Source organism: Sorex fumeus, unplaced genomic scaffold (assembly GCF_029834395.1).
Source record: "Sorex fumeus unplaced genomic scaffold, SorFum_2.1 ptg000029l, whole genome shotgun sequence".
Lineage (NCBI taxonomy): Eukaryota > Metazoa > Chordata > Mammalia > Eulipotyphla > Soricidae > Sorex > Sorex fumeus.
The window spans coordinates 17,913,339-17,938,677 of record NW_026606086.1 but is presented as its reverse complement, the minus strand read 5'-3'; the positions used below and the strand labels follow the sequence as shown (position 1 = coordinate 17,938,677).

Sequence of the window (25,339 nt, the reverse complement as noted above, 5' to 3'; positions counted from 1 at the left end):
CACGTTCTCCCTGTATGTTTCAGGGTGCGGTACCTCAGAGTATAGGAGCGAGATGTTTACTACAGCAGTGGAAGAGCCAGAGCCCCAGCATGCCACAATGCTTTCTTAAAGAGAGCTCGTCCGTTTAAGATGGGTGACGGCAGGCTGGCTCACACTTCTCTGGGTCACTGAGAGACAGCCTGTTCTCTGAGCCCCGCTGCTCTGGGCCTGGATGATGGTGCTGTAAACATGGGGTTGGCCCTCGTGTGTGCTAGGCACTGGGGTTTCTATCTGTGTGCTGGTACAGACGCACCTGTGTGCGGGGGTCCATTCGGTTTTACTGTGCCAGGCTGTGGAGACTGCTCTGGTCTCCCACTCTTTATTTTTATTTATTTATTTTTGCTTTTTGGGGTCACACCCGGCATTGCACAGGGGTTACTCCTGGTTCTGCACTCAGGAATTACTCCTGGCAGTGCTCAGGGGACCATATGAGATGCTGGGAATCGAACCCGGGTCGGCCACATGCAAGGCAAATGCCCTACCCGCTGTGCTCCAGCCCCTGGTCTCCCACTCTTTAGTCTGCAGCTGACAGGTGAACTGGGAAGCGAGGCCAGAGGGGTGATGCACCTCCCCAGGCCCAACCTTCCTCCAGCATCCCTGCCCCACACAGGTGCTCCCGTCCAGCTTCCAGACAGAACTGGCTTCAAGAGGGGCTGTGCTGTGACCTGTCTGCCCACAGATCTGGGAGTGCCAGGGCCCGTCCATCTGGGGCAGGTCTGGTGCTCTTGGCAGTGGGCGAGGCAGACAGGTGCACAGCATATCTGGCTAGCTGGTGGCATAGTTTTGCTACCCAGGACAGGGTGATAGCCTGAGGGGTGCTCTGCCAGTCATGGGACTGTGTGTGCTGCCCTGCGTGTGCGCTGGCATTGTGGAACCAAACATGGGCTGAACTGGGCACTGTTGCCCGCCTTCCCTTTGGGGCTGCCGGGATCCTCTCAGGTGGTCTCTTTGGGGCTTTGGAGCTTGACATGTGCAGGGCCTGAGCTGTGTGCCTGGAAGCCCCACGATAGCTGTTCTGGTCAGGAAGAGGGTCCCTAGAGGTCCCCAAGGAGAATGGGTGCTCTTGGCACCAGGAAGGTCTCAAGGGATCGGGTTGGCACGCCCCTGCTCTCTGTGTCCCTATGCCCCTCAGCACGGTGGCCCTGTCTTGTTTCAGAGCGCTGCTTCCTTCCAGTCGCAGTATGGGGAGGCTCGCTGGCTCACAGGGACTCTGGCTCTTTTCTTGAGAAGTGGATTGTGAGCTGGTGGCAACGTCATACATTTCTGTGTTGGCGCTGAGCATGTATCTCCCACACAGCGGCTCCAGGGCCAGGTGGTGGCAGCTCTGTGGGCACAGGGGGTGATGGGCAGGGTGCCATAAGAAGAGAGCATGAGACACTCAATGCCTCTTTTGCAAACCACAACACCCAAAAGGAGAGAGAGAACAAAAGGGAATGCCCTGCACCAGAGGCAGGGTGGGGTGGGGGAGTGGGGAGTGGGAAGGATACTGGGACCCGTGGTGGTGGAAAATGGGCACTAGTGGAGGGATGAGTATTTGATCATTGTGTAATTGAAACCCAAGCAGAAAAATTTGTAAGTCTACAACTGTACCTCATGGTGTTTCACTAATAAAAATTAAAAAAAAAAAAAGAGGCATGAGAGCCAAGAGGCTGAGTGAGGGCCAAGGGGGTTGCGGCCAGGGCTGGGGCAGCTGCCTGTGGCCTCCTGGTGGGCTGAGCATGGGACTTGGCACCTCACATGAGCTCGGAGTTCAAAGTTGCAGCTGCGGGGTGCTAGGCCTGTTCCTGACTGAGCTTCAGCCCAGGACAGTCAGAAGATGACCGTGAGACTGAGTGACTGTGATCGGGCTCCCCGGAGGCAGAGGCTGGGTGAGAAGCAACCAAGTGCCCCCGAATGTGGATATCCATCATCAAGGCACACTGTAAGGGGGTCACCGACCTGAGGGTCACTCTGGCCTAGGGGTCACTGGTCCAGGGGTCATGCTGTTCCGCAGAGGTGTGGGCTTCTCCCCACCCTGGCCTGATCCTCTTCGCGGCTGTGTCTGGGCGAGCCCGTGGCCGTGTCCTGCCTCAGCCACGTCTCTGGCACAGGAACTGCTGCTGGACTTCGAATCGGAGCTGCAGAGGAGGGAGCATGAGTTCCACCTGAGGGCGGACAACATGAAGCAGACGGTTTTGGCCAATGAGCTCAAGGTGGGCTCCGGGAGGGCAGAGGAAGGGGGCTCGGTGCTCCTCACACTCCCGGCCAGGCGCTGCCCCCACCCCACCCCGAGAAGACCCATGTGGGAAGCCTGCAGTCTCGAACCCCGTGGAGCAGGGTTGTCAACAGGGACAGGATGGACCTGACTGGATGCCCCTGGTTGTAGGCCCCTTGGGAAACCCTGCCCGAGGGATGTGGGGATGGCGAGGCTCGCACTCGCCACCAGGCCTCTGTGAGGGTCTCCCGTGCCCCTGCTGACCTCGAGCTGGGACTGCCAGGGGCAGGGAGGGGAGGGGTGCAGCTGAGGGGCGAGAGCAGGAGAGCGGGGGGTGGCTGGTGCTGCTGGGGGGCTGAGCCCTGGACTTCTGGGCCACGCACAGCGGGATTGTGTGCCGGGGTGCTGGCTCCCACGGTCCGTCCATTCCTTGGGAGATCCCTCTCCCACTCTTGTCGCATCCTGCAGGTGCGCGTGCTGAGCCAGGAGCTGCAGGCTATGAAGCAAGCAGGTCAGCGGGCCACAGAGTCACTGCGGGACGTGGAGGCGGCACGCACAGAACTGCAGGATGAGCTGCAACGGAGGGACTGGGCCATCCGGGATGTCACCGCTGTCAAGGATGCCCGGTGCCGCTGGGCTCCCTGGGCAGGGGACAGCCGGCCCCAGGCCTGCCCTTGTGCTGACCTGGGTTCTCTGCAGGATCAAAGACCTGGAGGAACAGCTGCACACAGCGCAGCTTACCAAGAGGAAGGAGGAGGAGGCTTTTCAGAGGAAGTGAGTGGGGCCCTGGGGCAGGGGATGCCGAGTTGGCTGTGCAGCTGACAGGGTCAGGCCAAGGGGCCTGCTTGCCCTGTTGCTTTTGGTTGTGGTGTTGGCGGGGATGGGGAGCCATCAGTCAAGAGCTCATCTGGTGACTCTTGGCCAACCACATTGGCCCTTGAGTGCCAGAGCCTGAGGATGTGCTGACTGACCCAGCAGTGCTCTGGGGTCCCTAGGGCCACCCAGCAGTGCCCGTGATTGAGCTGGGGTGGGCCACAGTCAAGCAGGTACCTTGCCCTGTCCTATCTGTCCGGCCTTCTGCTTACTTTCTGGAGCGGCTTTCTGCCCTGGGGCTCTTCTCCAAGCCCACGGAGTTTGAAAATGAATTGCCCTCCCTTGTCACAAGCTTTACCGCCCCCCACGTGTGCACCTAGGGTCTGTTTGCCAGATGGCACATGTGGAAGAGCTCCCGGTTGGAAGCTCCCAAGAGTCTGACCTTGGGCAGGGGTCACTGGAAGCTTGGCCCAGGGCCACTCAGGGCTGAGACGTGACCGTTGAGATCGTATGATTAGAGCAGGACGTGCATTGGGGTGCTATCCCCTGATGCGCCCCGATGTGTCCAAGGCAGCTGAGTATGCCAGGCACCAGGCTGGCAGTGGTGGCCCCTAGACTCACACTCCAGGGCCTAAGCCCTTCATCTGCTGGGGAGCCTCTGGGGAGCAGTGGGGTGAATGGAGTCTAAGGCAGCCCCTGGGGAGCAGACTCAGTGGAGAGAGTATGAGCTGCAGCCACTGCCCTTGGTGGCCTGGTGCTGCCCTCACTACCGGAAGGCCCTGCTGTGATGGGCAGATGGTGTCGGGTTGAGATGGAGGGCTGGTCTAGGGTGTAACCTGGCGACGAGGCCTTCAGCAGAGGGAGCAGGAGCTCCCGCAGGCACCTGGCCTTGCGCTTGCTCTGGGTTGTGGGGTGCTGGTGATGCCACGGAAGGAGGGTTGGAAGGCCCCTGATGTCTCCCCTGGACTGGGGGCCTCAGGACCCTCAGGGGTTCCGTGCAAGAGCTGCTGTGCCTCCCCTTCAGGCATGATGAGCTGGACCGTCTGGCCCGGGAGAGGGACGCAGCACTGGTGGCGGTGAAGGAAGCCCACGTGGAACAGCTGCGGGTGCTGGAAGCCCGAATCCGGGAGCTCGAAGTGCAGTGCCAGACGCTGGAGCGGCAACTGCGCAGGGCTGAGTGGGAGCGGGAGGACGCTGCCCAGGAGAAGGACGCGCTCATTGACAAGTGAGCACGAGTGTGCACGAATGTCTGTGGGCGCGTGCATGAGAGTGTGGTGTGAGTGTGTGTGTGTGTGTGTGTGCGTGTGTGTGTGTGTGTGGTTAACGTGTGGGTCCTTTAAGAAACACACGAACGATTCGTGTAGAAATCTGGACATCTATGAAGATGGTCAGTAGTATAATATAAGTAGGTGGTCCTAGCTTCTCTCCTGATGTCCAGGTTCCTCTCCTTATTGCTTTGTTTTGGGGCCACTCCCCAAAGCAGAGGAGCGCCTGCCAGGACCCGCTGCTGGCTGGTGTGGATGCTGCTTGTAGGGAGAGGAGGGACTGCTGGACATGAGAAAGTGGGCAGGCAGCTATTTTGGGTGCCAGGTGGGGTGCTGCCTGCAGTGGTTGCTGGGGACCTGGCTGGAAGCTCCTTATCCTCGTGTCCCCAGCACCATGTTCTGCCGGTCCCCACGCCCCTGAGATTTTTCAAGCAGTCCCACTGAGTAAGGAATTCAGGTGAGTTTGGACAGATGGTTTTAAAGTCATCGTCACAGGTGAAAAGTGGCCTTTCCCCACTGAGAGGGCTGCTGGGGCTCTGCCCAGGACTCTGAGGGTGCGGCTCCCCCTGCATGACTATCTTGGGCAACGTCAAGGAAGACTCTGGCCCAGACACGGTCCCGTAGACGTGGCTGCAGCCCTTCCCAAACACTGACACTGCTTGTCATCCTGGCCACCAACAGCTGCCGCTCCTGTCCAGCCTGTGTCTCAGGAAGGGAGCCCCCAGCAAGGGATCCTCTGAATACCCCCACCCGCTCCACTGCTGCCCCCGGGACTGATTAGGGCTGGTCCGGGCCCTTCTGAAGCCTGTGCCATCCCTTTGCCCAGCAGGCTGTCCATGCCATAGCTCTGGGCTGCACCCAGAACAGACTCCAGCCACCTCCAAGCCACCACATCCCCTGAGACAGACGTTCTCGCCCTGTGATCGCCCACAAACGTTCTCAGGCTCAGCCCAGAAATGAGTTTTGCTCTTGGAGATTATTACTGCACCTCCAGGGCTGGGACCAGCTCTGGCCACCCCACAATTCTGTCCTAGCGCTGGCATATCCCGCCATGTCTCCTCTTGCTGCAGCACTTGTTGCTCATGAGGCTGCTCTTGTGTCCAGGGTGCACTGGCCAGCTGCTTCTCCAGGGGAGGGGGACAGCTGGGGTAGTGTTTCTGGCATTCATAATTGGGTACCTCCAGTCTATAGGACAGAGACGGAGCTGTCCACTCCCCGTGGCTGGAACTCTCCTCTGAATTAAGGGTCTTGGTCCTGTCCATCCAGGCCATGGCCTGTGTTTTGCGGGACGAATGGGAGCTCGCAGAGGAGCCGGCACGGGGGACCAGACAGGCCCTGAGACCACATGAATTCTACTTCCCTGTGAAGATCCATGGTGGGCATCCCACGTGGGGGTGCCGTGGTGGCGTGGCGAGTCCCGTTCTGCCCGCGTGCAGGCACGAGCTGCTACCTTGGCACACTGAGGCTGTGTGCACGGACACGAGTGGGAGTGAGTGAGGAGAGAGCGGGTATATGGGTGCCCCACATGCTGCATAGTTGTCCCCTCGCCCAGACTCCGCGAGGATGCTGCCAACCTGAAGCTCGGCTGGGACACGCAGATGGCCCAGCTCTCCCAGGAGGCCGTCACCAAGGATGTGCGGCTGCAGGCGCTGCAGGAGGAGGAGGTGAAGCTCAAGGCCCAGCTGGCTGGGTGCCAGCGGGATGTGGACAGGTGAGCTGGTCAGTGAGCCCTGGGGGGGAGCCAGGAGGAGGACGGGCAGCGTGGCCTGTGCCAACTACCCCGTCTCTGTCTGGCATCTCATCTTACCCTTAGAACGAATGGACTGGGCAGGGAGGCGGCTGTTCAGGGCCATGGGTCAGGCTCACAGAGATCACACCGTGGGGTGCCCAGAGCTCTGCCAGGAGTGAGCTGAGAACAGCGGGCATGGGGTCATAGGGCAGGGAGGAAACGCTCCCACTTTCACTGCATTGGGTGAGCCCTCCGCCCCCAGGGCACCTTCCTGCTGTCGGCTGCTCCCTCTGTTCTGTGCCCACTGGGTCACTTGTGTCTTGCGGTGACAGGCCTTGGTGGGCATGGGAGTGGTGATGCAGGGTCCTGTTCCTCCTGCCTGGCGGCTCTTAGTGTCCCAGGCCTGTGTTGATGCCCAGTCCTGCTGCAGATTGGCCAGTCCCCAGTGCCTTCCAGGGGCTCAGCTTTGCGCCTCTGCTGTCCCTTCTGTTTCCTGATGACTTGTTCTGGGCCCGCCGCCGAGCAAGTGCTGGTGTTGGGGGCCGCGAGCCTGCACCTCCCCTCTCCCCGGGGCAGTGTGGGGGAGCTGTTTGGGAGAACCTTCTGCCCTGGGCTACCCTGGCCTGTCTCCCACTGCTCCCCTCCTGGGTTCCCAGGCTCAGAGAATCCCCAAATCCTGACGAGCCACAGCGTCCGCGGGCAGGCCTGGTCATCGCTCCACTGGGCCCACACAACCCTGCTCCCTGGGTCCCCGGTCTGCTGGCTATGGGGCCTGAACCTCCCCCCGACCCCCATTCTGCCTGCCTGCCTGTCCTGTGTGGGGTTTGAGGGGTCCCTCTCCTCCTTGTGCTGACTTGTTCTCAGCATCCTGCTGCTCTGCCCTCCCAAACAGCCTTGAAGTTGGCAGGACGGGGCTCACACCTCCAGGTGCCACAGAGACAGGGGTCCCGGTGAGCTGAGGGTTCTGGTGGCGACATAGCACCCCATTTTGTTCCATTTCCGCTGCCAGCTCGGGCCCCTGTCCGTTTTCTGCACTCTGGCAACTCCGTGTACTATGCAGTGGAGATGAACTGGGCCCGTGGAGGGGCAGGGGTCCCGGGTCCCACGTTCCTTTCCTGTGCATTCCCTGCAGGCCTGACCAAGTTCCTTCTCCCCGAGGCTGCTTCTGGGGGCTACAAGAGGCTCTGAGGGCCCCCCCGCAGGGCCCTCACGCCCCTGTACCTCAGCCTCCCTGTGGCATCCTATCTGGGTTCTCCGCACATTCCAGGTCACCCGCCAGCTAGGCAGCCACTTGACTTGTCCCCGCCTGCTGGCCTGCTCCAGAGCTGGAGCATGGGGCCTCCCTGCACTGAGGTGGGGATTCGGTTGCTGGTATGTGTTGCCCCCAGACACTTGTGCGGCCATGCCCCCGCTTTCCAGTCCTCTTCTGTGCCTGGCACCCCTCTCAGGCTTCTCCCGGCCTCAGGTTCTCTTTCCATTCTACCTTGGGGCGCCACCCGGGGCCATTCCCCAAGATCCTCAGGTGCTGCCTCCCTGCTTTCTCAGACAGACCCGTTCCTCGAGTGTGCCACTCCTCTCCCCCATGGGTGGCCATTCCGGTGCGTCCTTGGTGCCCGTAGGAGATGGAGGAGAGCGCGACAACCCCGGGCTCCTGCCTAGCAGGCTCGGGAGGGTAAGTGTGGGCCGTGTCCGCAGGTACCGGCAGCAGCTGGCGCAGGCGGTGGGCAGGGAGCAGAGTCTGCAGCGCGACAAAACCCAGGTCGAGCTGGACTGGCAGCGGCGCTGTGATGACGTGGAGCGGGAGCTGCACCGACGCGCCGAGGACCTGGTGCAGGGACTGACCACAGCCCGGGAGCAGGTGTGTGCAGCCCCACACTCAGCACCCCCACACCCGGACCCCTGACGCCCGGCCCGACCCACACCCGGCCCCCCCAACCTGGCCCCCCACACCGGACACCCACACCTGGCCCCTCACACCTGGCCCCCTCACACCCGGCCTGACCCATACCCGGTCCTGCCACACCCGGCCCCCCACTACTAGCCCCCACACCTGGCCCCACCACACCCAGCCCTGCAAACCGGACCCCGACACCCAGCCCGACCCACAGCTGGCTCCCCACACCCGGCTGCCTCACAGCAGAGATCAGAAGTTCAGTGTGTCCTAAGAGAAGTAGAGGCACAACCATGTCCAGCCTGCCCACTAGCCTGGGTGGTACCGGGGGGCCAGCATCTCCCATGGGTGAGATACTGCATGGGCCCCCCTAAAGGCCGCGCTGCGCCACCCCTCTTTCCTGCATGCCCAGGTTGCTGCCCGGCTGCAGGAGGCAGAGCGGCTGCTGTGTGAGCGGGAGGCCGTAGTGAAGGCCGTGAGCCTGGAGCGAGACCAGGCCCTGCAGGCCCTGAGAGCACAGAGCTGCGCCTCCCTCTTGGACAGCGAGAAGGACGTGCAGGTTAGCAAGGCCACCATCTCCACCCTGGGCCCCTATAGGGTCCCTGGATCCTCCCACCAGCATCGGCCCGCCCTCGTTCTTCCCTTCTTCTTCTTGGAAAGTAAAATGGCTGCTGGGACTGGAATGATACTCCGGTAGATAGGGTGCTGCCTCCTTGCACGCGACTGACCCAGGTCCCAACCCAGCACCCCATATGGTTCCCTGATCCCTGCCAGGAGTGATCCCTGTGTGCGGAGTGATCCCTGTGTGCAGAGTAACCCTGAGCACCGCCAGGTATGGCCCCAACCTGGCAGACGTGACCTGACCCCTGGGCCTGGAGGGCCTGACACTGTGTCCACCAAGGACTTCTTCAGCACGGCTGCTGTGCCAGGGATTTAGCAGGTGTTGAGCGTTGGCACAACCTGGCGGGGCCAAGAGCTTCCCGCCAACTGTCTTTCTGTGCCACTGGTCCCCTGAGTTCGAAAAGTTCCAAAGATTCAGGCTCTGAGCTTCATCTTGTCCACCTAGTGCTGGACAGAGTGGCCAGGCCCCTTTTCCCTCAGAGTCCTGCCAGATTGCAGCCTCGAAGCTGAAGGAGGGTGTGGGAGGCTGTGGCTGACCCACTTGGACTGGGCCCTCGTGATGGGGGAGACGGTTCCCATGCTGGGCAGCCCCCGGACCGGTCCTGTCTGAAGTCTTCAGGGGCATGTTTCCTTTGCGAGGAAGCTGGCCCTGAGCAGCTCGAGAACCTCACGTCTTGAGTGTGGCAGGATGCTCAGGGGTACCCACAGGGAGGCCGAGTTCCCTCTCTGGGGACACTGACCCTGTTGGCCTGGTGTGTCTCCTGGTTTCTGAGTTGTCAGCCTGGAGGCTCAGGGCCTGCCTCTCCCTGCTCCCTGCTGGTCCCCAGGTGCCCCTCAGAACCCAGGGTGCAGACAACGCGGAGTTCCCCTCCTCCGAGATCCAGCGTCTGCAGGAGCACAACACCAGCTTGCGGGGAGCCATCTCCCAGATGAGGCAGGAGATGGAGGCACTGAGCAGCCACCTGGGCACACAGGCCCCCCGGCCGGCCACCCCCCCGCCCGGTGAGTAGGGCAAGAGAGGCAGGCTCTGTGCTTGCGGGTGGGGGTGGACGGCAGGCCCTTCCCTGGGGACTGGCTCTCTAGGGTGATGCTGCTCCCAAGACAGCCTCAGGACAGCCCCAGGCACCTGATGGAGCTGCTCTGGGCAGCAGGGCACCGGTGGTGCTGGGACGCTGCTGAGGCCGGCCCAGCCCGAGCCCTGCTGAGGGCAGTGAGCACCACAGAAAGCGAGTACACTCGGTCTCCATGAGCACTGTGGGGAGAGTGCACCTGGTCTCAGCGGGCACTGTACTGTTGGCAGATTACGTGCTGGGCCTGGAAACAGAAATCGAAAGTCTGAAGAGTAAATTCCAGCGCCTCGAAGCGCAGCTAAAAGGTGTGGCCGACTCTCCCAAGGTGCTGGCTGCCACGGCCCCGGAAACCTGTGCTGGTGAGTTGTGGGGTGGGGCCACTCCGGGTGCTGCTCGGGAAGAGTCGCGGTGGCCATGCGCAGCAGGCCGCCCACCACCTCGTGTGTCCCTGCAGCTGCTGGCTCTGTGGACACTCCACGCTCCACTGGGGCCCGGCTGTGCCCACATGTCCTGCTTGCGTCCAGCGGCCTCTGTTGTGTGGCCAGTCTGGGCCTCAGACTGCAGACGGCCTCTTCACCCACATGTTCCCACGGGCTCCTGGGCCTCAGCTTGTGCTGCTGGGCCTCTCTGGGTCAGCGCCTGCCCTCTCGCGAGCAGAGCTCCATTTAGGGCCCACTGCCACCTGGCCTCCAGGGATCCAGCTGGGCTAGCCGGCGCCCTCCCCACTGCGTCCTCGCCAGTTTCTACTGGATAGTGCCCTCCCATGCCGTGGACTGTGGACTGGACCCTGAGCCCCTCTGTGCTGTGAACTGTGGACTGGACTACGTGCCCTCCCGTGCCATGGACTGTGGACTGGACCCTGAGCCCCTCTGTGCTGTGGACTGTGGACTGGACCGCGTGCCCTCCCGTGCCATGGACTGTGGACTGGACCCTGAGCCCCTCTGTGCTATGGACTGTGGGCTGGACCATGTGCTGTACCGTGCTGTGGACTGTGGACTGGACCGCGTGCCCTCCCGTGCCATGGACTGTGGACTGGACCCTGAGCCCCTCTGTGCTATGGACTGTGGGCTGGACCATGTGCTGTACCGTGCTGTGGACTGTGGACTGGACCCTGAGCCCCTCTGTGCCATAGACTGTGGACTGGACCGCGTGCCTTCCCATACCGTGGGCTGTGGACTGGACCGTGCGCCCTCTTGTGCTGTGCGCTATGAACTGGACCATGTACTGACCGTGTGCTGGGCTGTGTGCTCTTCTCACATGCCATGGTCTCGAGACTGGACTCTGTGTTCTTCTTTGTGGAGCGGTTCTGTTCTATTCTGCTCTGATGGTGGCCTCTGGCCTGGGCCCGTCCAGACGCCCTCCCTCTGGCCCACCTGCCTCTCACCTGGCCCATGCCGTATGGGACTCAGGGCTCTGTGCTCAGCCATGCACATGTCTGCCCCTCGGCACTGTGCTGGATGTCAGGGCTGGACGCTCTGGGCCGCTTGGATGCTGCCCCCTGGGGGTCTCTTTTCATGTCCCTCGCCCTCTTCTGCCCTGTTCTGCTGCCTCTCGGCCATGTCTCTTCTGGTCACTTCCCTGCCGTGGCGCCAGAACCATAGTGGCCATGGCAGGTTTCTGCCTAAACCAGGGATGTCCCTCCTCACAAGAGGGCCGTCATCCCATGTGAGGGCTGGGCCTGGAGTGTTTCTGACCAGGGCACGTTCCTGCGGGGCTGCCCTGTCATAGCATCTTGGGGACTCTCCTGGGCAGTGCTTGGATCCAGGCAGCCCCTCGCTCCCCCGGGGCCTGCTCGCCCAGCATGGAGAGGGTGGCGGCTCCAGGCAGCTCGTTGGGCCTGTCCTCGCTAGGGCCCTGGCTCCAGCAGCAGTCACAGCCTTGCGCTTTGCTCACAGGCACTGTCTCCTCTAGCTGAGAGACTGAGATGCCCAGGAAAGATGGCAACGATGGGCCCCGGGGGCCTCCTGTCCATCCCTGATGCTGATCCAGCACACACGCTGCTCACATCATTTCTTGTTCTTGGAAACGTCTCCACTCATAATTTCTTCTTGGTGCTGGGCTTTTCATTTTTGTTTTTGGGGCTGGTACCCAGTGGTGCTCAAGGCTAACTCTTGGCTCTGTGCTCAGGGATCATTGCTACTAGGGTTTAGGGATCATATGTGGTGCCAGGGATCAAGTCAGGCTTGGTCATGTACAAGCAAGTGCCTTACCTGTCATACTGTCTTTAGCCCTCATGATTTATTTTTTTCTAGTATATTTGTTTTGGTGCTACCCCAGTGGTACTCAGGGCTTACTCTTGGCTCTGAGCTCAGGGATCACACCTGGTGGGTTCAGAGGACCATACGGAATGCTGGGATTGAACCTGGGTCAGCCAGGTTCAAGGCTGGTGCCCTCTCTGTTGCCCTGCCGCTCTGGCCATTTTCTAGCATTGAATAGAGTCTCCGCCCAGAGCAAAGCTGCTGCAGAGTCCCCTCGGTGCTGGGGTGCTCCCAGTCATGGTTAGCTGCTCCTCCATGTGGGGGGGGGGCTGCCTCTGTCCCCTGGGATCCTCTGGGGGGCGCCACAGTCATCTGGGAAGTTGTGGATCTTCTATAACCAATTGAGAGGATTCAGCTTTGAAGCATCGGGGCACAGCACTTGCCTTGGAATTGTGGGGATTTCTTTGCTTAGTTTTATTTCAGCATCATCTATCTTCTTAAAACTATTTATTTTGGATTTAGAGTCACACCTAGCAGTGGTCAGGGCTTACTCACAGTCTGCACTCAGGAATTACTTCTGGTGGGGCTTGGGGGACCATATAGGGTGGTGGGGATCGAGCCCAGGTCTGCTGCATGCAAGTTCCCTACCTGCTGAACTGTCACTCCAGCTTTTTTTTTTTAACATGTATGATTTGTTGCTGTCACATTTCACCAGGAAAAAAAGTTTATCTGAACTTAAAAAAAAAAATTTTATCTGGGGGTATGGTGCCGCCAACAGGTCAACCTGTACCTGCGGGGCGAGTGCATCAGCAGTCCAATGGTGCCTTCAGGCTTCCTGACTCCCCAAATCGCCACCGTGCCTTTGGCAGGACCCCAACAACTTGAGGACCAAGTTTACCAAAAAATTAAACGGCCAAAAGTTAGGTATGTGGGAGCCATGCCCACAAACCACCTCTGGCTCAGCTATACAAGCTCATTTATTGACCTTATTTCAGAGACCCATAGATAAATCTCCAAAGAGATCAAAAGCCACAGTTAATCTCGGACACACTCATGGCTGAACTGACTGGGGTAAATCAGAGAGGGGCGGGTTGGCCTGGTGGCCCGCCCAAGCAGAGCCCCCGGTAGCCACTTGCTTCCACAATCCAAAATTGTTGCCAACCCCCAGGCTGCCTCCACCGTCTTAGGACAGACTTCACCATAATATAATCTGTTGAAAATTCTGGTATGCTGGTTTTGTGACCAAAATCTCCAGGCTTTCTCAGAGTTGGGGTGGGCTACCTCCCCCCACTTCCTAATACTCACAGAAGCACTGGCAGTCATCCCACGAACCAACACCAGTACCACTCTGTAAGCTCTTCTACCGGCCTTGCTTCAGAGACCCATAAATAAATCTCGAAAGAGATCAAAAGCCGTGGTTAATCTTGGATCCGCACATGGCTGAACAGACCAGGATAAATTGGAGGGGGAGCAGGTTGGCCTGGTGCCCATCCAAGCAGACCCCCCAGCAGCCACTTGCTTCCAAATCCCAAATCACCGCCATACCCCTGGCCTGACTCCAACATCTCAGGATGGACTTCACCAAGAGGTAATCTGCTGAAAATTTTGGTATGCGAGTTTTGTGACTGAAATCTCCAGGCTTTCTCGGGGTCGGAATGGGATACCTCCCCCCACCTTCCTGCACTTCCATAAGCCTCGGTAGTCACATCCACGCCCCAAAGCGACCACCCAATTGAAAAGCTACTCCAGCCTTATGTCCCAATAAAAATACCAAATGCCCTGAACAAACACCATGACCTGTTAGCACCTGTATTGCAAACCATAATGCATAAGAGGAAAAGGAGAGAGAGAGCTAGAAGGAAAGTGTCTCCCATAGACAGAGGCTGGGCATAGGGGTAGAGGTTGGGGGATGGTGGTGAGGAAACGCAGGACATTGGTGGTGGGAAATGGACACTGGTGGAGGGATGGGTGCTGGATCACTGTATGACTGAAACCCAATTATAAACAGCTTTGTAATGGTCTATTTCATGGATATCCAATTTTAAAACATTGAAAAAGTAATGTGGAGTTCATGCCCAGTTCAATCAGCTTAATCAATAGCTGAATAAATAGCAATACTCCTACATTATAAAAAATAATTTATTGAATATCTAACTTCTCTGTCCGCTCAGCCTTAGGAGCCAGTGTCTCTGCTGATGTGGGCGGAAGAAAGTGTCCCCTCTTCCTCCTGAGCTCAGCTGCCCCTTGCCCAGTGTCCCCACTCTGGATAAGTAATTTCAATGAGAATCCAGGTTAAACTGTTCTTTATGATTTAAGAAAATATTTGCTGTTGAGAGGAGTTTGGACCTCCCAGGGGTACTTAGACCCTTCCCAGCTCTGTGCTCAGGGGTCACCCCTATGGGTGCTCAGAGCACTGTATGTGGTTCTGGGGCTCCAGTTGAGGTGGGCCAGGGTGAGGCAAGTACCTTGCCTACCCCAGACTGACTTTAGGTCTGCTCTGTGCGTGCACCCTTTTCCCTCGTGGTCACGGATGACCAGCAGGCTGCACAGCCGGTTCTCATGCCGAGCGGGGACAATCAGAGGGTACTTGGTCAGGACCCTCATCCCAGAGCTGATGGGACTCTTCTGCAGGAGCCAGGCCTACGGGCGGCAGCGTGGGACTGGCATTGAGGAGCCTGGGAGAGAGGGCACAGCTCCTGAGCTTCCTGGTGACCCAGCTCAGACAGAAGGTATGAACATATGGGAGGCACACGGGGTCACATGGGCCCAGGCACACGGGGTCACACGGGCCCAGGCACACGGGTCAAATAGGTCCGGCACTCGCGGTCACTCTGTTTCCTTCTGGGGTGGCTCCGGCAACTGAAGCGTGTGGCTGTGACCCAGTCTTGTCCTCCCCGAAGGGTCTGTGTGAGAGGTTGGCTGAGTCTCACCTCCATAGCTGTCAGCCTTGGCCTTGGACCTGTGGTGAGAGCGCCTTATCACGATTGGGACCAGGAGGTTTCACGTTTGGGGTCCAGCGCAGAGAGCAGAGCAGTCACCTCTGTCTGCTGCTGACCTTCCTCTTCACCAGGACCGAGTCCAGCTGATGAGCGCTTTGGTGTATCCCCTCTACCCAGTATGGTCTCCCAAGCTCCCCACAAGTAATCCTTGAGCTTAGAGCTTAGAGCCCTGAGCACTGCTGGTTTTCCTCCAAAACTTAAAAACAACAACAACAACAAAAGAAGGGCTCATTTCTGGCAAACCCAGGTTCCTGAGCCTCCCTGCTGTACCCCTCCCATCAGGTAGGGCCTCCTCCCAGGCTGCCTCCTGTCCCTTCACCTGGTCCTTCGACCACTCCCCCACCTCAGGCTTGCAGGATGCTCCTCTTTGGCGGACCTCCCCTGGCCAGTAGGTGTCGCCCTTGCAGCAGAAATCAGTAAGAAACGGAGGCACAGTGTGGGGCATCGGAGGGACCCGAGTGCTGGGCCCTCTTCCCCATCCCGGGAGTGTGGTAGGCTGGCCCGGGCCAAGGGCAGCGCTGGGGACCCTTCCTGGGGGCACTCCACAGTGGCTGTCACTGTGCAGCCTCCCGGCTCAGAGGCTCTCCTCACCTGCACCTGTCCCCCTTCAGAGCATGGAGTCGGGGCCTTTGGGAGTCTGACTGTGTTTTCCTGATGACACTGGGCACCTGAGTCCCTTGAGGCCCCCTGGCCACCACAGTCTTCTCTGGAGACTGCATCACCTGCACCGATTCTCCTGGGGTTGCTGGAATGACAGCACGTTTGCACTCAGGAGTCCCCTGTGGCCCGGTCGTGGGATCCGAGGACAGGACGGCCAGTGTGTTTCCTCTTGGCTGGTGCTCTTGCTGCCTTTGGACGCCTTATTATGAGTCACCCTAAAAGAGGCCTATCACCTGACCCTTGATGTCTTCAAATGGAGTCAAACTCCCGGAAGCCTGTGTGCCCCATGGGCTGCACCCTAGGAGCCTGCGGCCAGACCCAGGACTGTCTGGTCCACAGTTGTTTGGCTGTTATTGTTTCTTTGGTGTCAGGAATAGAACTCAGGGCCCCTGCTATGCTGGTGGCGCCTTTCATCTGGGTTTCCAGATGCATGAGCACACTGGCTGGGGCTCTGCCCTTCCATGGGACTCACACACACACACACATACACATACTCACATGGTCACCCACTACACTCACATGTGACACATACTGACACGTTCATGTACTCACACACGTTCATACTCACTCTCACATTGACACACTGACATACACTCTCACAACACTCACACCGATACACACACACACAAACACTCTCACGCAGACACTGACATACACTCACACACAACTCCACTCACACTGACATACACACAAACACTCTCACACTGACACACCCACAGTCACTCTCACACAGACACACCAACACCCACACACATACACAGTCACACAACTCCACTCACACTGACATCCACTCACTCACACTCACACACTTGGCCCCGCATCGCCAGCAGGAAGTCCAGCTTCCCAGAAGAGCTTTTCCCTTCCTCGGCAGTCCCGTGCCTTCCACTTACCTGGGAGAGTCCTTGAAATGGTTTCTGTTTGTTTGCCACTGCGCAGCGCCCACTCGCCAGCAGACTTTTTCCAGACGCCCCTTGAGCCAGACATTCTTCCTTAGAGTTACAGGGAGGACGGGGTGTGGGAGGCATGTCCCCCTCGGGTCAGGCCCCTGCCAGCCCTGCCGTCTGTGTGTGAGGCTCACTGGTCAGCCCTGGCCCCACACACCCTGGTGGGGCTTTCTGCACCCACTGGGGGTCCAGAGGGAGAGGGGAGGTACCGAGCCCCAGACTGCGGCTGTCGGCCCTGCCCTGCTCCCCATGGACTGTCCGGGTCCTTGCAGGTGCTTCAAGAACCCCCAGACCTGGACGCCATCCGCTGTGAGCTGCCCCGCCGGGTGGACCAGGTGCACCTGGAGGTGCGGGAGCTGCAGGGGCAGGTGGCCGAGCTGGAGAAGCACCTGGGAACCAGCAGCGAGGAAGACCGCAGTGTTCCCAGCAGGCAGCAGCTAGTCCCCAGGAAAGAGGTGGGCCCCACAGCCTCTCCCAGGGGCCCAGGGGAGCAGTACGGGGGCTCCCCACCTGCACCCCACCTTGCTCGCCTTGCTCATCCCCGAAGGCAGAGGCACGCGCCTAGGAGCTGGGATCTTCCGCCAGCACCGCCTTGTCTTCCCCGCCCCTCCCCTCCTGCTCACGGATCCAACACCTTTGGCCTAGTCCGCCCCGCTGCTCCTCGGCCAGGGCAAGATGGCCATCCAGGCTCTCCTGGTGTCCCGGCACTGGTGCTGCTGCAGTGATTCTTCTGTGTCCCACAGTCTGCAGGATCACGGGGATCCCAGCAGCCACACCCCACCCCGGCAGAGCCCCCACTGCAAGATTCCACAGGGTGGAGGAACTGCCTCCCACGAGAGGGGTGTGGGCTGGGCACACAGCCCCTCCCCGCAAGGAGGCAGACTCAGGGGCTGTCTCATGCCTGCCCCCGCCCCCTCCCCCATGCCTCTCGCCTGCCGCAGGTGCCGGGATACTGGGCACCAGCTGAGAACAGCAGTCGCAGAGTCGGGGTGCCTGCCAGCCCTGGACAGGTTCACCAGGAAATGGGCCGGGACAGGGTGTTCTGGGGTATTCTGGGTCCTGGCGCCAGCTCAGGTGTCGAGGCAGCCAGCCTAAGTAGGCCACCCACTCCCCTCGGGCGTCGCAGTTCCTCCTGTCCCCACAGTAGAACCCTCACCTTCCCTTTCCACTACCCACTGCCCACACCCCAAGCCCTTGCAAACCTCTCTCAGGGCTGGGTGTCCACACAGGGATGGGGATCCAGCCTGCGGCTCTTCACCTGCTGCTACCCCCGGGGCGAGAGTCTGCCCTAGTGCTTGGCCCAGGCCCAGGCTCTGGGCAACAGTCTCCCCCTGGGCCTCCCTCTTTCTCAACGCAGCGTCGGGACGCTGGGAACCGGGGGCACTGTGGCTGGTTGAGGAGAGTCCAGACAGGAAGCCTGAGGTGCAGAATCCAGGGATATGGAGAGAGAGGAGAAAGGGTCTGGCCGGAGAGTGGGGAGGGCGCGTGCCTTACATGCACCTGCCCTGCTTCCAGCCCAGCATCACGTACAGTTCCCCTGAACCCTACCAGGAGTGACCCCCGAACGAACGCAGAGCAGAGAGTAGCCTGGAGAATTGCTGGGCGTGGCCCAACAGCCCCCCCAAATAAAAATGGAAGGAAGGGAAGGACGGGGGGGGGGGGAAGAAAGAGGAAGAGAGGAAGGAAAGGAGGGAGGAAGGGGAAAGGGAGGGAGTAAAGGAAGGAGGAAGGAAGGGGAAAGGGAGGGAGTAAAGGAAGGAGGGAGGAAGGAAGTGAGGGAGGGAGGAAGTGAGGGAGGGAGGAGGGAGGAAGTAAAGGAAGGAAAGAGGAGGGAGGAAGGGGGAAGTAAAAGAGAGAAAAGGAGGAAGCAGGGAGGGAAGAAGGAAGTAAAGGGGGAGGGAGGGGAGAGGAAAGGAGGGAGGCAGGCAGACCACCCTGAGCAGGACTGGAGGCAGAGAGCCCAGAGGGTGCATGGCGGGCCTGAGCTGGGAGTGAGGGCCTGTGGCACTGAGATCTTGCACTTAGCAGGTGACTCACACACTCCCTGTCACTGCAGCACCCCCCACAGCCTTCCCCCCAAGCATGGCAGGTCCTGGGACCCTGGGGGCAGCCTGCACGGCCTTCTCAGGGAACTGGCGATCTGGGCACCAGCAATGCCCACTGCCCACACTAGAGATGAGGCCCAGGGCATGGGGCAGAGCCCAGCAGCGGTGTGCCACAGCAGTCCCTGTCCTGAGTCTGGGGACCAGGCCTAGCCATGCTCCTTTCTCCGCCTTCCACACCTCAGGACTCTTGTGAGGGGCAGAGGACCCCGGTCCGCGAGGTGCAGGGCCAGCAGTCCCTGCCGCCCTCGGGGATGCTCCGGCTCCAGCAGAGGCTGAAGGAGGCCGCCAGGAGGATTCAGCGGCTCCGTCTGGAGAAGGAACAGCTTCTGGAGCTGGGGAACAGACTCCGGTCCCAGCAGGGCCGGCCTCCAGGTGAGCAGGCCGCCTCTGGGCCCCGCTGGTGGGGGGGGGGGCTGCGGCGGGGTGCTGCGCCGAGAACAGAGTGCCTGTTGTGAGCCGGGCCGGGTCAGGAGCCACGGGCACAGAGCAGAGCCTTATCCGTGTGGAGCCCCAGGAGCCCGCCTCTCTGGCTGCGTTTGTGAGAAAAATGCCGCAGGTTGGCCGAGCAGCACTTTTCTGAGTGGCTTTGTGGCCCGTGTTCCCAGGCGCTCTGCTGGGCAGCGGAGATAAAGGAGCAGTGTCCCCACGACCCAGACGCACCGCGGCCTCCTCAGCAAGGGTCCCACGGGAACTGTCCTTGCAGGGCAGCCTGGGTCAGGGCCGCGGGGTCCCTGTCTCTGCAGAGTCCTAGTGCTGGGGCTCCTGGTGGGGGCGTGGCGCAGGTCCCAGGCCCCTCTTCCTGCCCATTGCCACCCTTTAGCAGGGGAGGAGGGCAAGGGTGCACTCCTGCTCACAGCACCCAATGGGGCAGCACCCCTGGCCAGGGCGGCCAGCCGGTGGGTTGTGAGAGTTCAGAGGCTCGCTCTCCGCCCCGCAAGCCCTGGCCCTCAGCTCCCACCCCAGTGCCTTCACAGCTGCCCCATCTCTTCCTCATTCCTCCCATCCGTGTCTAACCCAGAAACCCCTCCCCCGTCTGAACTCTGCAGCCAGCCCTGCCAGCACCCAAGGCCCAGTGGTTCTCATCTCTCCCCTCATCATGGCTTCCCATGTCCAGCCTGACCTCAGAGAAAATAATTCAGCCCGTCATTCATCCACTCACTCATCTGTCCATCGTCCCTCATCCATATGTCCATCCATCCATCCACCCATCTATCTACCCATCTATCCACCCATCCGTCATCCATCATCTATCCATGGTCTGTCCAGCTATCTGCCATTCACCCATTCATCATCAGTTTATCCACTCACTCATCGTCTGTCTGCTCACCCGTCCCTCACCCACCCACTGTGCACCTATACATCAAGCTGCTTCCTCATCCTCCCATCAGACCTCTGTGCCCCATCTGCCCAGGCTTCTCTGGTCCTGATGTGTGCGTTCCCACTCACCCGGACCTGCTCTCACTAAGCTTTCCCCAGGCCTGCTCCCTGCCACCCTGTGTCAGAGAAGCCAGTCGCTGGGGCAGTCTCCCGAAGGCCGGAGACACCAGCCACGAGCCACCCGCACTTGCTCCCCTTACTCATGGGGAGTCTTAGCTGTCTGTCTTCATCCCTTCACGGAGACCTGTCTAGGTGCCTGTTTGCTTACTCCCTTCTTCGTTTCCTCCCCTTCTCCCCCCTCCACTCCTTCCTTCTCTTTCTTGCCTGGGTCGGTGGCCTACAAGGCAAACACATCCACAGTACTATCACCCCAGCCCCTTTGTTCATGTGTTCTCTGCCTGTTCGGATGGGCTTTGGTCTTCTCTGCCCGGACCCGTGGTTGTAGCCCAGAGCCCTGCTCTCAGTTATGACCTTTGTGTCGGCAGGGGTGGCAGGACCACTTGCAGCTCAACCAGTCCTGCCAGGAGCCGGGGCTCCTCTCCTGGCGCTCTGGAGGGCAGAGGCTCCACTGAGCTGCTCACACCAGCAGTGCACACACCAGCCAATCTGGCCGTGCAGTGATCTCGAGCGGAGGCAAACTCCGGAATCAGGTCAAACACGCGAGCCATCCAGAGGCTGGAAGTTGCTCCCGTTCCAGGTTTCAGGGCCTGGGGGATGGTGGCCAGGGCTGAGGCACAGCTGCAGGCAGTTGGCGACCGCTTCCATGCTTTCCTGGGCAGCAGCCCTCGGCACACACTCCTGTTCCCACCAGAAGCGCAAACAGAAAGGACCCAGGCACTGCTGTGTGCGGGCTCGGGAGGCAGAAGCCCCGGGCACTGCTGGCTCCATCCTCGGACATTCCCACCTCCTGCCCCAGGAGTGAACCTGCTGTGGACTGTGGCATGTCACGGTCACGGTGTCCCCTCATGGGTGGCTCAAGAGCTCAGCTTTCTCCTCATTTTTACTATAAACCTGAAAAATCGTCTTGCATCTGAGCTTCAGGGAGCCCGGGGGCTGCTCAGGGAGAGAGTGTGGACCAGGAGGGTCCCAGGCACTATTGGCACAGTCTTCGCAGAAGCAGATTGGAATGAATTGCCATGTTCCGTGTTAGGGTCCTTTGAGGCGAGTGTGGACATGGTCGGCAGAGGCGTGCGGGGATTCTCAGAGGAGAAGCAGCAGCAAGGGACCGAGAGTTGAGTGTGAGGGTGCCCCTCCACTCTGCACCCCCCTCCTGGCCTCGCTCAAACCCCCTGCCTGCTGCTGCAGGAGGCCACAGGCCACAGGGCACCCGGCCACACGAGGTCACTGGGCCCCTGCCACTACCCAGATAGGCTATCTCTGTGAAGAATGCCGCTCGACCCGTCCAGCCAGACCCTTTGCCCTGTGCCCACAGTCTGCTGCCTTAGTACATCCTCCAGCGGCCTCCACCCACGCAACAGCCCCCCCAATCCTCCAGCCCCCAACTCCTCTCTGTGGGGTGTGATGGCCCCTGTGGCAGCTCAGCATCCAGGGGTCCTTTGGTCCCTAGCATGTCAGCTTAGCTGGAAAGGACTCGGACAATATGCCGGCATTTGGGGGACGCACCCGGCGGTGCTCAGGGCTGACTCCTGCCAGGGTTGTGAGATGGAACCAAGGGGGAGGCATGTGCCCTGCCTGCTGCGTTGGCTGTCTCTGACCCCGGATCCATGTTTGAATCTCAGCCTCACGGCCTCATGCTTGGCTGTTTCCCATTGGTGAAAATTCTCCTGATATTTCTCCCAAAACTGTCCTCCTAGTATCTTTCTGATCTCTTTTGGGTCTTAGACTTGTTAAACATGTGTCTTCTCTGTAAGTGTGTGTGTGTGTGTGTGTGTGTGTGTGTGTGTGTGTAGGGGGGAGGGACTGTGTGAGAGGGAGGGAGTGTGCTGAGAGGGAGTTTGTGTGTGTGTGTGAGTGTGTGTGTGAAAGAGGGAGAGAGGGAAGGGTGGAGAGTGTGTGTATGAGAGAGGGTGCGTGAGGGAGAGGGTATATATGTGTATGTGTGAGAGAGAGGCAGGGAGTGTGTGTGTGAGGAGGGAGTACTTGAGAGAGGAAGGGAATTTGTGTGTGAGAAAAGGATTGAATTTGTAGAGAGGGAAGGAGAGTATGTGTGAGAGAGGGAGGGAGAGTGTGAGAGAGAGGAAGGGAGTATGTGTGTGAGAGGCAGGGAGTGTGTGTGTGTGTTTGTGTGTGTGTGTGTGTGTGTGAAGGGTGTGTATGTGTGTGAGGGAGAATGTAAGAGAGGCTGGGAGTATGTGAGAGGAAGGGGAGTGTGTGAGAGAGGGAAGGAGTGTGTGTGTGAGGGAGGGAGTGTTTGTGAGAGAGGGAGAGAGGGAGGGAGTGTGAGGAAGGAGGATGTGTGTGAGAGAGGCAGGAAGTGCATATATGAGAAAGGGAGTGGAGTGTGTAAGAGAGAGAGCGAGTGTATGTGAGAGAGAAATGGGGAGGGAGGGTGTGTGAGAGGGAGGGAGTTTGTATGTGAGAGACAGGGGGAAGGAATGTGTGTGAGAGATACAGGGAGAGAGGGTAGGGGTGGGTTGTGTTTACAAGAGAGGAAGGAGTGTGTGAAAGAGGGAGAGTGTGTGAGATAGAGGGAAACAGTATGAGTGTGAGAGAGGGAGTGTGTGTGAGAGAGGGAGGCAGAAAATGAATGTGTGATGGAGAGGGAGGGAGTGTGTGAGTGTGATGAGGGAGGGTGTGTATGAAAGTGAAGGAGTGTGTGGGATGTGTATGTGTGTGGGAGAGTGGGAGGAAGTGTGTGAGCGAGAAAGGGAGTGTGTGTGTGAGAGGGAGAGAGTGTGTGTGTGAGAGGGAGAGAGTGTGTGTGTGAGAGGGAGGGAGCGTGAGGGGAGTGTGTGAGAGAGAGAGGGAGGGAATGTGAGGGGAGTGTGTGTGAGAGAGAGAGGGAGGAAGTATGTGTGTTTGAGGAAGGGAGTGTGTGTTTGAGGAAGGGAATGTGTGTGTAAGAGAGGCAGGGAATGTATGTGTTGTGATGGGGAGAGTATGTGAGAGGGAGGGAGGGACTGAGAGAGAGGCTGGGAGTCTGTGAGAGAGGGAGATAGTGTGTGTTAGAGCAGAGGGAGGGAGTGTGTGAGGAGGAAGGGTGTGTGATAGGGAGGGTGGGTGTGAGAGAGGGAGGGTGTGTGAGAGGGGAGAGAGGGAGGGCTGAGGAATGTGTGTATGAAAGGTGGGAGAATGTGAGAGAGGGAGTATGTGTGTGAAAGAGGGAGGAAATGTGGGAGAGGGACTAAGGGAGTGTGTGTGAGAGGGAGGGAGGGAGTGTGTGTGTGAGAGAGAGGGAAGGAGGAGGGTAAGTGTGATGGAGGGAGTGTGTGAATGAGAGGAGTGTGTGTGAGGGAGGGTGTGTGTGTGAGGAGAGAGTTTGTGTGAGAAAGGGAGGGAATGTGTGAGAGGGACTAAGGGATTGTGCGAGAGGGAGGGAGGGAGGGTGTGATTGAGAGGAATGGAGGGAGTGTGGGAGGGAGGGAGTGTGTGTGAGAGAGATGGAGGGGAGTGTAGGAGAGGAAGGAAGTGTGAGAGGGAGGGAGGGTGTGCATGAGAGAGAGTGAGGGGGGGAAGGGGGTGTGATTGATTTCTTCCATTCCTGCATCTATTTTCTCACCTTTTTCCTTTGCCACTATGATCCGCTCTTGATCTGTGATTGCCTTTGAAGGGTCGAACCCCAAGGTGCTCAGGGGGGCGTGAGGTGTTGAGGGCCATTCTTCTCTCACATGCTGCCTGCTTCAGGACTTCAGAGAACAGGTCGGCTGCCAGTGACCCGTCCATCTATGGGCTCAGGTTTTCAGTCTCCAGAGAGTCATTTAAGCAAAACTACCTTTCGTTAGTTTAAGTGTGTTTTAGTCTAGTATTGACTGTGTTCTTTCTTTATGTTTCTGTTCTGGGTTTGGGGCCAGTGGTGTACTGTGTTCAGGACCCTGTGGGGTGCCGGGATCAAACCCAGGCTGGGCGTGTGCAGAGCAAGCATCTCCTCTGTCCTGTGCCTCAGTCCCTGTGCGGCACCAGCCATGCCTGTTCTGTCCTCCACCTTTCCCCACAGTGCTGGGGGTCTCGGCCCCACCCAGGGTCCTTTCACACAGTGAGAGACACTCCCAGCAGTGCTCAGGGATGAAAGCCACACGCACAGCAAGTGCCCTTGCCGCTGTCCTCTCTCTCTTGCCCTGAGACGAGTCTGTACAGTCTTCAGGCGCCTTCACAGGAAGGAGAAAGGAGCCTCATAGTTGGGGAAAGCGCATCTACCACATTCCAAATGTGCCCTCCTGACGCCTGGCCCAGCCCCGGGACCACCTGCTGCTTACCGCCATGGAAGGTCAGAGACAGAAGCTGTGATTCACAGTGATAGGGGAACCCCTCAGTAGGCTGCAGTCCAGGGTCCTGTTGGCTGTTGGTATGACAAAGAAACCGAGTCCAGAGAAACCTTCAGAGAGTGAATTCAGGCTCTTGATGCTGTGAATCTAGCTCTGGCTTCTAAAATGAGTGAGCAGGAGTTCAGAGGAAAGCCCTTGGGCCAGTACCTAAGGCCAGGCTCAAGGACCCTGGGGTGAGGGTGGAGCTGAGTGGGGTCAGGCTCAGGACCCTTGGGCGAGGGCGTTGCTGATGGGGCCTTCAACCCAGCCCAGAGACCTGGGGTGCCTCTGGGAACCCATCAGATAATATGAATGGTTCCCAGCTCCTCTCCTCTCCTTCCCTTTATTTTTGTTAAACTTTCTGGTTCACTGAGGCCTTCTTCCTCTGGCACATGGGATTTCACACCTCTAGGACCCCTGAGGGGGTCAGTGTGTGACAAGTGGCAGTGAAGGAGGGATTCTGGCTCTGAGACCCGTGACTGATCCCCTCACACCTGCTGTACAGCCCTCTGGATCCTCTCTAACATAGCCTGGGGGGCACAGACATCCTGAATGTTTTATCTTATTTTACATTTAGGTCCACTCTTGTTTTGTTTTCTCTTTTGTCTTTTTGGGTCGCACCTGGCAATGCTCAGGGGCTACTCCAGGCTCTGCACTCAGGAATTTCTCATGGTGGTGCTCGGGGGACCATATGGGATACTGGGGATCGAACCAGGGTCAGCCACGTCTAAGGCAAGCATCCTACATGCTGTACTATCACTTAGGCCCCTTGGTTTTGTTTTTGTTTGGGGCCCTAGCTCTGCACTCAGGAATTACTCATGGTGGGTTTTGGGGGACCAGACGGAGTGCTGGGGATGGAATGCGGGTAGGTCACTTGTGAGGCAAATGCCTACTTTACTGTCACTCAGTGATAGTGAAGTTCACTTCTCAAAAGTCCAGGTTCACTTTTGAGAAGCGGAAAAGCAAAACTTGCCGGAGGCATTGAACCCTGAGGTAAGGTCAGGGGACCTGAA

The 25,339-nt window shown here is 59.2% G+C and overlaps 1 protein-coding gene across 1 annotated transcript in view; it reads left to right on the top strand.

Moving 5' to 3' along the window:
- The window catches only part of CCDC57 (coiled-coil domain containing 57), a gene marked incomplete at its 3' end in the record, with an annotated part of 33,131 nt that overhangs the window by 6,330 nt on the left and 1,462 nt on the right, over positions 1–25,339 (top strand). Inside the window, exons 5-18 of the mRNA XM_056115377.1 lie at positions 2,130–2,231; positions 2,702–2,859; positions 2,933–3,007; positions 4,071–4,271; positions 5,864–6,022; positions 7,736–7,898; positions 8,344–8,490; positions 9,380–9,554; positions 9,853–9,981; positions 10,077–10,233; positions 10,363–10,843; positions 14,445–14,549; positions 16,696–16,878; positions 18,711–18,900. Coding sequence (XP_055971352.1) covers positions 2,130–2,231; positions 2,702–2,859; positions 2,933–3,007; positions 4,071–4,271; positions 5,864–6,022; positions 7,736–7,898; positions 8,344–8,490; positions 9,380–9,554; positions 9,853–9,981; positions 10,077–10,233; positions 10,363–10,843; positions 14,445–14,549; positions 16,696–16,878; positions 18,711–18,900 — 2,425 coding nt within the window. The remainder of the gene's footprint in view (positions 1–2,129; positions 2,232–2,701; positions 2,860–2,932; positions 3,008–4,070; positions 4,272–5,863; positions 6,023–7,735; positions 7,899–8,343; positions 8,491–9,379; positions 9,555–9,852; positions 9,982–10,076; positions 10,234–10,362; positions 10,844–14,444; positions 14,550–16,695; positions 16,879–18,710; positions 18,901–25,339) is intronic.